The sequence below is a fragment of the Charadrius vociferus genome, unplaced genomic scaffold, assembly GCF_000708025.1.
Source record: "Charadrius vociferus isolate BGI_N301 unplaced genomic scaffold, ASM70802v2 scaffold32, whole genome shotgun sequence".
Classification (NCBI taxonomy): domain Eukaryota; kingdom Metazoa; phylum Chordata; class Aves; order Charadriiformes; family Charadriidae; genus Charadrius; species Charadrius vociferus.
The window spans coordinates 7,605,607-7,618,962 of record NW_009647856.1 but is presented as its reverse complement, the minus strand read 5'-3'; the positions used below and the strand labels follow the sequence as shown (position 1 = coordinate 7,618,962).

Sequence of the window (13,356 nt, the reverse complement as noted above, 5' to 3'; positions counted from 1 at the left end):
TAACACCAGCTAGGCTAGAGTGAACGCAAACAAGACCCCTATAGGCAGCACAGTGCATTAATGTAAAATATGCCCAGACAACATAACTTGTCAGAGAGGATTATTTCTGCTTAGTGAATCTGCAGGGGCCCCTTTGCTCCACCACTCAGCGTCTGACTAGAGAGAGAAAGAGAGAAAGAGTAGCCATTAGTGAGTAGCTACTGTGGCATTGATGTTTGAGCGCACTTCTGAACTGGCTTTTGTTGAGAATATCGGTGCAGAAAGCATGCGCTGTCCCAAATCCGCTGTTACTATGAGAAATGAGGAGCTGCTTTTAAGGTATGTTGTCTCCTTTGTTTTAACGCGTGCTTTCGAGTTGCCTGGGCCCGCTGCAACTATAACCGTGCTGTGTATTAAGTAGTTTCCCTATTTAAAGGAAAAGACAGGCATTGCTGTGTGCAAGTAGCATTTTCCACGAGTTAGAATCGCACATTTCATGTATGACGACAAATGTACGGAGAGGGCATATATATATATCTTTTTTTTTTTTTTCCCCTAAATGAGAGCTGATATTTCTTTTATCACCTCCTTTGCAATATTTCTGCCTGCTTCATTATTATGCACTGGGCATGGAATAAGCATACAAAAAGCTCAGGGAGACTCCATATTAGAGCTAGTGCCCTAAATACCACTTTAATTTTCACTTAGCCTATGTAAATAGTTACTAATGCTCTACCTGGTCTTTACCACTTGAAGATGTTTTAAAAATATCTAAATGCTCCCATATGTGGGATTACACATATATTCTTAATGTTCCAAGGTTTAGCGGGGCGCCAGCATCGACCACTCTTTTCAGAGAGAGAGACACACACACACACGCAGACATACGCACACACGCACATACACACGGAATTATGCTAGAATTGGCACCCCGCTTTGAAAAATGTAGTCTTTTGTTTATTTGCTAGCAGACATTGTAGCATTGAATACATCTTTTGGTCTGACAATGGGACAGCTGAACAATGGTGCTGTCAAACTAGCTTAATGTATGTCTGGCGATGGGGTGGTTTGGGTTGTTTTTTTTTTTCCTTTCCTTTTCTCAGCTCCTTTTTCATTTCCCTTAATCTTTTTGTTTATACAGTAGAATATGAAGTGTATTGCCTATTTTGTGATGGTTGTTTCATGTGATATCTGCTGCTAATAGTGCAGGGAGGGGGAGGTTTGCATCTTACAATTATGCCTATTGCATTAAGTTGGAGATTTATTACTAACCTCTCCTTTAACTGTGGCGAGAAAACTTATTGATTCTGAAAGCTTACAATACTGCTGTCAATATCTGGCAAATACGTAGTTGCCAAATGTGCCCTTGCCTGATTTTATGCCTGATCATATCAACTTTAACTGCTGTTTTGGAGATACTGTTTCTAATTTTGTTTCAGTAATGAAAATGCAATAAAAATGATAAATCAGATCTCAAAGTGGGAGCCCATGCTACTTTCCATTTTTATAATCCAGCTATTAGCATACGTTAGAATTTTAAGGTCAGGCAGAATAATTTACCTGGATGATTCCTATCCCAAAATATAAGAAATTATTCATATGACATTTCATGAAGTATCTTTCTGTTTAGACAGCCATAGTTGAGCATTAGAACAGTTAAAAATTTTGGGTTTGAATTTGGCAAAATGCTTATGTACCTTATGCAATATGAAAAGAGATTGTTAGAAAGCTTTTGAAAAATTTTGAGTTACTACTTGGACAGCAGCTTGTGTCTTAAATAAAATGAATTGTCATCAGTCTGTGGAGTTTCTGAAACTGTTTAAAGTCTTTAAATACTTTACATGTTACATAAATATACTGCTTTTAGTAATAATTGTAACCATTTTCTAGAGAAAAGAGAGAGATTTATCAGTGGTTTCTATTTTTGCTTAGATCAATTGATGGTAGGGGTTTCATGTTTTTTTTTTTTAAACTGAATTCCAGTGAATGATTTGTATGGGTTGAGGGGTCTCTTTGAGCCCTTAATGAAAAAAAAAAAAAAAAAAAGACATTAAAGATTTATTGGTAGCGGTCAGAGCTCTCTAAAGCATGTATTTTCAACAAAAAAATGTTTCATGGGGGGACTCTGAGTACTTGCTATGCTTTTTTGCATTTTTTTTATTGTTGTTGCATCTCCTTCCCTTGTGCGTTGAGATGGTATAAATCAATAGGAAAGAGTTTACGTGAACAAAAAGGTAATATCGCATAAAATATGCTAGAAGCCTAGAGGTTATGGATTATCAGGTAGTACTCGCGTGCTGTGTGTTGTGCATAAACATGAAGAAAGCAAGGATGGTGTTTAATGTAATGGGACCGTGCTATAATTCACTTTCTTGGAAGAACTTCTTTCGAGATAAACATTAACTCGTTCACAACTGCTCTGCTCTGCCAGAACTGGAGTCTTTTGGTTTTTTTTTTAATCAAGTTATGCTCCTTCAGCCTGGGCTTTCTAGCAGCCGCTGCCCTTTGTGAGTGGCAATAAAGTGTGTCCCTCGTTCTCGGTGACATGGAAATGCCCCTTTGGTGATTGCCCAGAGTAGGGTGATCGCCACTTTTGTAGCAGCCACCAGCAGACACCTGGGCAGCACACCCAGCCGCCACTTTTAAGGACTATTCAATACTAAAACTGTTTCCTAAGCGCTCTTCTTACAGGTGAGTTCATGCTAAACTTACAGTAGTTCCTATGTTTTCAGATGAAATGCTGCATAAAATACATATGCCACAGATTTTTGTCTTGAATTGCCAATTACTTTGTTCTTTTCCAAGGGTGTTTTCTGACATTGCATTCACATCAAAGACTAATTTTTGAATTATTCTGCGTGAATCCTACTCCAAAAAAAAAAAAAAAATTTCTTTCTATGCATATTTACTGATATATTGCTTTTTGAGCCATAACAATTATTATTAACATCAAAGAAGGTGAAGCAAATCTGTAACACAAGCCATTTCTTAGTATGCTTTAACAAAAGTGTCGGCTTTTGAGAGACTGTATAGGTGTAGAGATCCTATGCCTGAACATCGCAGGTGTCCTTAGCATTACCTGCTTTGGATCTCACCCGTTCACAGAGCAACGTGGTGCCTCACAGTTGTCAAACTTGGCAACATCTGTTTCCACAACAGTGCTCAGAGAGCTAATTCAGGCTCTGCACGAGTTGTTATTTGGTCTTGCCATGACCGGGTGTCATGCCAAAAAGAGACCCCATCCTCAGTCCTACCTGTCAGAGCAAGAGCGGGATAGGGCTTAACCTGGGAACTGGATTTCCATGCTGCCATGGGAAATGGAAGTGAATTATATTTATTTATTAGCTTGGAGTCTTTGTCTATATAATTTTTTTTCCCTGATTCATGAACCACAATCTCTTAACATCAACATGTTAATATTCTCTTTGTTAAATGAGAATAAAACTGAAGTGTTTCTGTTATCAAATTTAAGTATATAAGATTGCAAACTATACCTTTGGGGCTGAAAAACAAAGGAGAGCATTCAATTAATATTCATATCTAGAAGTTTTACTGCAAGTGTAGATTGTGCTTGAATACTTAAGAAGTCATTCAGGAGTGAATCAATACTAATTATTGTAATCAGGAGGGTTAATTAGCTGAAGATGCTGCTGATGGAAAGTTCACTGCTTACAGCCCTGAAAACACCTAAGTTGATGAAATCTGAAAGCAAGATGTCTAAGAGGACTTTGTATGGAGAGAAAAGCTCAGCTTTCCTTTGGCATTTCAAGAGCCAGTTGTTCCAAAGGGGAAACGTAGCGTGTACGTTGTGTTTTGCATGATATTAATTCAGGGGGTATTAGAAGATGCAACTAAATCTGTCTTGAAGATATTTGGTGGTGGTTTCTCATTAAATGCAAGTACCATTTTGGATAACCTGTACTGTCTCTGCAGCATTCATTTGTAGATTACCATAAATTAATATGGATAATCTTATGCATTTGAAATCTTGTTCCAGCACTGTTGTTGGGAACAGTTATTTTATTATTTAATTATTTATTACCATTTGTATGCAGGCATGGCGTCTTTACGTGGTATATGTACATAAATTACACACGCTCTGTATCTAATATGCAGGTGTGCATCTGTGTGCATACGTGCACACGTACACACGCGCACATAAGTTTATAAATTTTTTCACTGAGGGTCTTTGTTTCTATAGTCCTGTGCCCTCAGAACTCCCACTCAGTTTCCACCTGCAAAAAAGTATTCAGCCACATGTAATTCAGAGGACAGGTATTGAACAAGCAGTTCATGAAATCTAAGTTGGATGATAAAGAATAAAGACTGAAAAGAAAAGACTGAAGAAAATCCTTTTCTTTCCCCTTAATTAGAGCAGTTGTGTTCCTTAAAGTGAGCATTACTGAATTCAAGCCAAATCTCGCTATACAAAATCTTTTCTCACAAGTGAATTGCAAGAAGATTTTTTCTTTAATGCTGGGTGTTTTGTGGGTTTTTTTCCCCTTTTCCCCTAGTTATATCTGTTAAGGTTAGAACCAAGATGAATGTCTGGATGTTTATTTGAGAGAAAAAAAAACCACCTAAAACACCCAAAAAAACCCCTCTCGGTCACACACACACTCTCACATAACCCCCCCCGAAGTCAAGTGATGCTTTCAGAAGAAAGAAATTCTGTTTCAAAACACATCCTTCTTTCCCCTCTAATGACATTAGAGATTATCACGTGCAGGTGCTATTTATCTTTGCAACCGCTTTCCTATGACTGTTTTACTGCTTCCAACACATTTACTTGTATGTCAGCCACAGAAAAGGTAACTGAAAATGGCAGCTGTTGAGAAAGCATGTCGCCATGCCTGGAATGACATGCATTATCGGGGCAGCAGGAGTTGCTGGCTCTACAGCCCATTTCTACTTGACCTGCGGAATGATTGGCTGCCTGGGATGGTGATGAATCACTGGAGTTTATGAAACAGGACTGCTGGCATCCTCACAGAGGAAATAAAAACGGGATTTTTTTTGATTTTTTTTTTTCCTCTCTAACACTCTCATCATGGCAAAAAGTGCCTTTTTTTTTTTCGTGGTGTGTTTTGTTTTGCTTTTGTGTTATTTCACCCTGCAGCGGAAGCAAATGTGTCAGTTAAAGTCGCTTTAATACTGTTCTTGGCAAGTTAATGATGCACTGAAGGTTAACTATCGTTATTGGGTGGAAGGGGGCAGGAATTTGCCCAAATTTTATGTAAATCTTGATCTGGACCCTAATTTTCTCATCTCTTACTCCAGTCTTGAGACTGAGACAGGATAACTAGTAATCAGCTCGAGCAGGATGTATAAAGGATTTTCGCTGTTCTCACACAGAACTTTATTTTCTCTGATAGTCTCAGGATCAGTGACCATTTCGTGGGCTAATATCAGACAGATCCATCTTCAGGGTTTCTGAACTAATGGCTAAATTGACATTTCTAGAGAGCATCGGCTCCCAAATTTGCACACGGTTTCTAGGTGGTTCGTGAAATTATAATATGCATTAAGCCCACATTACCGGATTAGGCTCTTCGGAGTTGGTGCCTGTAGGAAAGTATTGTAGGTCTGTAAACCTGCCAGTGCACTGACAAGACTGACACAGTGTGGATCACAAGCTGCCCTGCAAAATGCAGCCAAGTAAAAATGATCCCTCTATTTCAATTAAAACACCCCAAATTGTGTTTGGGGGTGGGGAAGGCAGAGAATTACTTGCTCGTCTCTCCACATCGCGTACTCGGTGGCTGTGTTAGCCCGCATCCCTTATTCGAGCAGAATAACCTAATTTAAAGTTAACTCTCTCTGATTCAGAGGAATAGGGTTACCGATAAAATTGCTTAGGAAGTTTTAAAATACGGCACTTACACGAAGATAATGCTTTCTGCCATTACATTAGAGAGGGTTTTTCTCGAGTCTCATGCTTTGCTGCCTAAGCTTTTTCTCCACGAGTTTTGAAAAGCAATTTGCATGCTCACATATGCTATTAGACTTTTTCACCTTCCTCCGAATAATTCAGCAGTGGCTGCTGCTGGACGCTGGAGAGGCTGCAGCACTCCTGGTATTTAAGGCGCAGCCTTCCGATGTCCCTTGCAAAGCTTCTGAAACAGAGGAGGGCAAACTTTTACGGGCGAGAGGGGTGGCGTGCGGAACTGTTGCTTGCGCCCTTCGCTGTGCGAGGGGTAAATGCTGTCCTCGCTCTGGAGTTCCCATGGCAGCAAATCAGCAGGTCATCTTCAAGAGCAGCCTTTGAGGATGCCAGACAACAGTCTGTCACTGGGAGGAAGGCAGAGCAGAGGGCTGAAGGAGGGGGGAAACAAACCGATAGAAAATCAGAGAGAGGATACGGGAATTTACTATCCCTTTTAGACAAATAGAGGAGTGAAGAGAAAAGCAAGGGCGCCCAAACGTAGATCATCTGGAAATTGAACCTCGCAAGTGTAGATAGCTGTGGATGATCCGATAGCTGTGCTATGGAGTGAATTTAAGATTCAAATCCTGCACCTGCTCTCCCTGGAAGCTGCAGGTCAGCATCTGAAGAATTGAGGCCCTCTAGAAAGGAAACAGCGAATTATCAGAAAACTTAAATTCTTAGAGACTCAATTTTCAACTGTAACAACCTCTTGGTTTCATTTTCCTTCTCTTCTGCCTAAAAATGATCTATTTTCAGCTAAACTGTGAGGAAGAAGCTCACTCTAAAGCTTGAGAATTTGCCTGCATCATTTCAGCCCACATTTAATTTTAATGAGAGAGTTATATAACCCCCTTTAAAAATAACAAAACACTAACAGAACTGCATTGGCAACATCAGGTGTTCTGCAGTGCTGCTCCAATGAATCATATGGAGATTTGTCTGTGCACGGCTGATGAACATACATTTAACTCGATTAACCCCCACCCCCCACAACAGCAATCCAGAGTGACCAAATTTTTTCCTAAAGAGCCTTTCTCACAAAAGGACACCAAACCAGCCGCCTGCCCCGGGAACCTCATGGCTTCAGCATTTTTCCCTTACAAAATGGTGTTATCAATGGGTTGGGTTTTTTTAAAAAAAAGTTCCAGATGAATTATTGTGGCTGTACCAAAGTAAAACATTATGTGTTAAAAACTAAGTTGGGTTTAATGTTTCGGTTTAGAAAAGAGAGCCAATGTTCCTATTTGTTGCACTGAGCTCCCCCCCCAGTCTCTGAAATTAAGAACAGCCCGTTTAAGAGGCAGCTCTGGGAGTAATAAATACATTATTTCATCAATGTTCCTTTCGGAGGGAGAATTTTGGGGGAAAAATTGAATCAGCAATTTTGAGCCTGTTAAACGTCTTGGTTTGGATGCAGTCCTGGACATTAGGAAGCCCCTCAGCCACTGATTGCTGGGAGGTGGGAAGGATCGGAGCACACTTGCCATACTCACCCTCTTTCTCTTTGCACCCATTACAAGCCATGATCAGAGGCAGGGTCATGGACTAGCTGGACCTTTTGATATGACCTATGTGGCAATTCTTACACTGTCCATTTAGGGAAAAAAAAAACAAACAAACCCAAACCAGGCACGGTGCAGTTTTCTGCATTTCTGAATGCCTTACAGTTACTGCAGGAGCCTTTTCTTTCCATCCTTCATGTCTGAGGTTTAATGGATTCTGTCTGCGGGAAATAATGATGTCAAACAAAGATAGTTACTTTACGTATTATCAAGGTGATTGTTTGTTATTTTTGAAGACTGGGATGTATGCTAGGCACTTCATGAACAAATGGAAAAAAAAAAAAAAACAACTGTGAAATTTCCTACCTTAAAGATTTTCGACCTTAAATTTCCTTTTACCTTAAGCGTAAGGTGAGATGCAGTCACTTGCAGTTAAAAGGAAAGGAAAACACGTGGCAGAAGCGAATGAGAGGGGAAGATGGTGGTTAACATTAGGAAGATCCTACAGTCATTCAGAAGTGCATTAGGTTAATTCATAAATTGTAATAAATCCCTCAGATTTCTTTACATATTTTTTTTTTTAATATCTACTTTTGGCTTCCTGTCTCTTTTCCTGTCCCTTACCCAACCTCTTGCCTGGCTGATGCCACGTTAGAACTGCACTGCTTTTGGAGTTGGAGTTGCCCTCCACCATGGCCTCTTGATCCAGCTTTTTGCTGTGTTTAGCCCATCCTCACCGTCCCCATCCCTGATCCTGCACCTCTCCCAATAACCAGCCTCCCTGCTGGGCAAAAATCTTCAGAAATCTCAAATTTATATAAAATGAGGGAGCTCTTTGTGCCTCCTAGCAGTTCTTCCTGTGGGTTTGGATGGGGGAGGAGGTTTTTTTGGTTACAGTGGGCTTTTTCCCCTGTCCTGTGAAGGCATAATCGGGGCTCTTGCACATTGGGAGGATGGGGCAACACAGACAAGAGCACCAGATGCATGATTCCTCCTATCCTAAGTAATACAATATTGTATTTTTTCATGTGAAGATAATATAACAGCCAAATACAACAATATTAAGTTCTTTCTTCTTGGGTTGTTTGGAAAGGTGTTTTTTTTGACCATAAATAATGTGCCTGTTGTCCAGAAGGAAATCAGGTCTGCCCAGTGCATGCAGTGCCCCAGTTTCTCTCCTGGTTGGGTAGTAGTTGCTGATGGAATCAGTCAGCGGGTGAGAAGATAAGGTAGTTCGTAAAAAAAAGGGAGAAAAAAAAAAGAAGAAAAAACAGCCAATGCCTGTTGTCAAGTTGAGATAGGACTGGGTTGACAAAAGCCTTGGTCTTGTGTCTATATGGACGAGCTGCTACACAAAGGCAACACATACAGATCAATAGAGATGCTCTTCAATAGGGCTGTAAATAAATACCAGGACGGTAAGACTTAGTCTTGCAAATATTTACTTGTTACTACTTTAGTATTTGCTAAATACAGCGCTGAGCGCCGTGGATAGCCCAAGTGGAGCAAATGGTACTGGCCAGGTCCTGCTCAGCACTAGCACTGTGCAGGATTGGAGCTGAGGGTCGTGATTGACTACCCCAATTATTTGCAGGCTATTAACAAAGTAGGGTGTTCGTCCAAATTAAAGACCTTTCCTAAAAGCCCTCCACCACATGTAGCGTCTGACTTGTGCCATAAAATCTTGCCTAATAGTTTTCGGAAAGATTGCGTTATTACCCGCAAAATGGAACAAAGGCCTTATACCCACAGTGGGATGAAATCACCTCTTCAGTGGTATAAAATAGGAAGAAGAAAAAAAAAAAAAAGAAGTGAGTGGGAAGTTTTACTATAGCAACCAAGTTTACATAATATCAATGTGCTTCAAGTGAAAGCTCTAGAAATCCTTAATTTGAGGTACCTTTTCACAGGGCTAATTTTAAATGACATCTATTTCTGAAAGTTACTGATCAGCTCCAATAGCCTACAGAATTGGGGGAAGCTTCACAAGCAGCTAAAATTCATTGATCAGCTTTAACCAATAATTCAGTTTTCTTTTTGAAAAGTTTTTGGTTCTATGCAAATTGTCTTATTTCTCAAAATAAGGTGAAGGGAAGACTGTTGTGTGCTTGTTTTCGTAAATAAAAAAATCCTTACTGAGAGGTTAAGGCTTCGTAATGCAGAACTTTATTCCGATGTTAGATCTAACTGGCAAAGATGGATTTGTTACAAATAATCAAAATCTTCACAAATGGCAAAACAGTGCAGAATCAGGTCCATTACTTTTTTGCCACTCAAAAGAAATGCACTACTTTTTGCTTTTAATTGCTTACAGTGCTTACACCATTCTTTAGCTGTGCCGAAATGCTTTGTGTCACATGTGCTTTGTTTTTCTCCCCACCCCCCCACCCCCCCCTTCTTTTCCCTCCAGAAATCTAGTAAAAGTTAAGCTGATGGGCTTCCTCGCTGCCTTTTAGGCAGGTAGGCTCACGTCCCACCGCACAAACCAAAACGCTCTATTTTCTGCTATTAGCCATGCTACTACTTTCAGGCTCGGGCGAACATCTCATTTGCATTCACTAACGCTATCTGGACCAGATTCCTTTTCCCCCTCACATTAGTGGAAGATCCTGAGTGATTCCGCTGAAGTCATTTGAGCCCGCTCCAAATTTACACCGCCGTCGCTGAGCTCTGCTTCTGCTGCCTCTGTTAGAAACTTGCTTTGATGCCAGAGATAAGCTGAATCCCGAGCATGTTCATTGGCTTAGGGGGGAATAAAGCAGAGGATTTGAACTCTCTTCATACTGCCTTGCAGGCTTGGGAGAGAGTGAAGTCATTCGGAAACTTTCCCTTGAAGTGCTTCCAACAGTAGCATTTCCTTGGCCCAATACTGGGGGGTGGGGGGACAAGTTGATTAAAGGAATGGCAATTAAGGAAAGGGTGAGGAGGGGGTCCGGAGAGGGGCCGTGATGTGAACTCCACACTGGATTTGGCTGTGGGATCTGGAAGGGAAGGGGGTGTCTGCTCTCTTTGTCACTTGCTGAGTAAAAGCCATGGGCAGTGACGTCAGAGTGAGCTCATACGCTCGACAGCAATTCACCACTCAACCCCGGTCTTCCTCCAGCTGAACTTATCTGCAGGCTTGGGTTGGTTTTTTTTTGCTCTGAAGAGGTGTTTGGTTTTCGAAGGTTGAGTTGTTTGGAGAAATTGCGTATACCTCTGTGCTCGAAAAGCCGCTTGAACAGTGACTAATCTGCAAACGTGGGGTGGAATTGCTTCATCTGCCCCGCTTAGATGTCTGGAGAAACCGAGGCATGAAGAGTAAATGACGTGACTGCAGGGGCAAGCAGGGTCTGGGTCTCTGAAACGAGGGGAGGATGGATAGGAGGCAACATTTGTAGCTGGAATAGGATTAAAGCCCAAGAATTGCTGATTCCAAATTCCAGGTTCCTTCCTCAAAACTGCCATATGCTCCACCAGCTGAAAAAGCTTAATATCGCAGGCAGCGATAGCGCAGCAGTAATGCAGCTCCTCTAAGCTAGTGTTTACATCTATTGTCTGATTTATGCTGTGAAAATTAATGCAGCTTCATTTGCCATTCCCCCTCCCCATTTCCCTCTGTACTACAGTAACGGACCAAAGCTTCCATTTTTCCTTCATTTTTAATAAAAGTTGCTATTTTGCGCACGTGTGCCAGTCTAGGAACTGACATTAACATTACAAACAACAGAGCTGAGCCTGTAACAGTGTGAAACATTCAGGGTGGGTTTTTTGTGTTTTTTGTTTTTCACCACTTACCCTCTGCATTCCAGAGTTAATTCATACGTAGACACTATATAATTTACGTTTGAGAACCAAATTACTCGAATGCGGTTTCTCCCTATAAGCTCTCCTTGAGTCACATCTCGGTATCTTTTATAGATCGGGTTTCTTTTTGCATTTGACCCTGTTCCTGCCTCTAACTTTTAAATGGCAAAAGCAAATGTGCTTTGAAAAGTGTGTTACACTGTAGTTGTTAAATAAAGCAATAACCTATGCACTTGTAATGCTTTCTCTATGACCTACTTACATACTACTTCACCCTCCTTATAGTATGATTAAAAGCTGCTTTGAATCCACTATTCCCTCAAGGGATTTGAGGCTAGAATTTAACAAACTGCTGAGAAGGCTTAAGTCAGTAAGAGGGCTTCCCTACAGCTTCTTCCAGCTAATTCACATGTAATTAAAAGGAAAATAAATATTTCAAAAGAACATACGTTTTAATGAAGCATTTTTAAGCACTTACACCTTGTGAAATGGGGCAAATTTATAAAGATTTCACTATTCCATATGCAGATTTTAAGCAAAATTATTTGTGATCCTCTCCTCTTTCCACCTTCACATCCTGTGCAAAGCGTGGATTTAGTTTTCAGGCAGCAGCAGTGGGACTGTGCTCCTTAAAAGCGACATGCTGGTGAGACTGAAGTCCCTTAGATTAAGCATGTACCAAAAAAAAAAAAGATGATGAAGAGGTACGGATCCAGCTGCACAGGGTGAAGTGGGGGTGGAGACTTCTTACTTAAAAGAGTATCTTCATCCTCACTGAGCTGCCTGTATTTCTTCTGAGCTAAAACCTGCCCCTTCTGCAGTGGCAAGATTTTGAAATTGAAAGTTAATCCAACTCTGCTCTGGGCTGGATTAACCACCATGGAGGCCTCAGATCAAAACCCAGGTGGCTGCACCCAGCTGGAGAAAGTTGCGCTGGTTTCTCTTTTTATTGCGACTTTGCACTTATTTTTTTACCCGCCGTATAGTCTTACACTGCGATGGATGGGTGGCATAGAGGAATTGCCATTAATTTAGTAAAAAGGAGCCATAGCTTTGCTTTGTGCGCTTCTGTGTGGATGTTTAGGTGCCATGGTGACGCGGACAGTATGCGAACATATAGAACAGAGCAGATTAATAACACTATAGATATCTGTTCAGGATTGCAGCTGTCCTACGGGGATTATGCTGAGGGCCAAGTGAACCTTTTCTTTCTTTAGACTTGCAAAGTAGGCAAAAATTTTAGCAGCCTGAGGGGTTTTTCTTCCTTTCAACTGTTTAAAATGGAGAAGTGTCTTAGAGCAATAAACCGGACTCTGAAAATTCGCCTGGTCTGTATTTTTATTACCAAATCACATTGGTCAAAATTTAAATAGAACTTGGCCCGGGCGATAGCATATTTCTTTACTGGTCAATTTAATTTTATTTTAGAATACTCTTTGAAAAGTTTAAGCATAGTTGTTTTAAATGTGTATTTGTCACCTTTGTTACTTTTTTTCGAGTGTTGATTAACCACAACAAAACAAATTATAACACCTGGAGAGAGGTTCAGGAGAGGCACACACAATGCAGAGAGACGTTTCGGCTGTCCGGACCGCTCGGATCCCCCAGTCATCTACATAAACATGTTAATATTCTTGTGCCCGGAGCTGTTTTGTATTGAAGCAAGTATGTTTTGGAGATGCAAAGAAGAATTTGTACAGATTTTCAGGGGGCGGCAGCCTGGGGCTGGGAGGGGTGGGGGGTGATGGCTCCAGCTCTTTGTACGTGTGGAATTTCGCGGGGGGCGGCTGGATGTGGCCCCGCTCCGGGATCGGGAAGGGGCTTTTGGAGGCATGAGGAAGGATTTACCGTTGTTACTGAGTGAAACCCCGTTTTTTGGATCGGCGAGGGCAGACTTGCCGCTCGTCCCTGCTCGGCCGGTAACACCGCGCGGGGCGGTCTGAGGGGGTGTGTGTGTGTGTGGGGTGCTCAGGCCTGAACGGCGGCGGTCTGAGGGGAGACAGCCCTTCCCGAGCCACCCGCCGCAACATTCCCAGCGCTCCCAGTTCGCCAGCGCCGGCTGCGCCTCTCTACCCGACTGGGAAGAACTGGTGGCTGCAAAACCACCCGTGGAAACCGAAACGGAGGGCTCTGCGCCGCGGGGCAAAGTCCGCACCCCCC

General features: G+C 41.6%; 1 protein-coding gene across 1 annotated transcript in view; it reads left to right on the top strand.

Moving 5' to 3' along the window:
- Positions 1-211: 211 nt before the first annotated feature.
- CELF2 (CUGBP, Elav-like family member 2) overlaps positions 212-13,356 on the top strand; it is a 260,680-nt gene continuing 247,535 nt past the window's right edge. The window contains exon 1 of the mRNA XM_009882952.1: positions 212-318. Coding sequence (XP_009881254.1) covers positions 212-318 — 107 coding nt within the window. The remainder of the gene's footprint in view (positions 319-13,356) is intronic.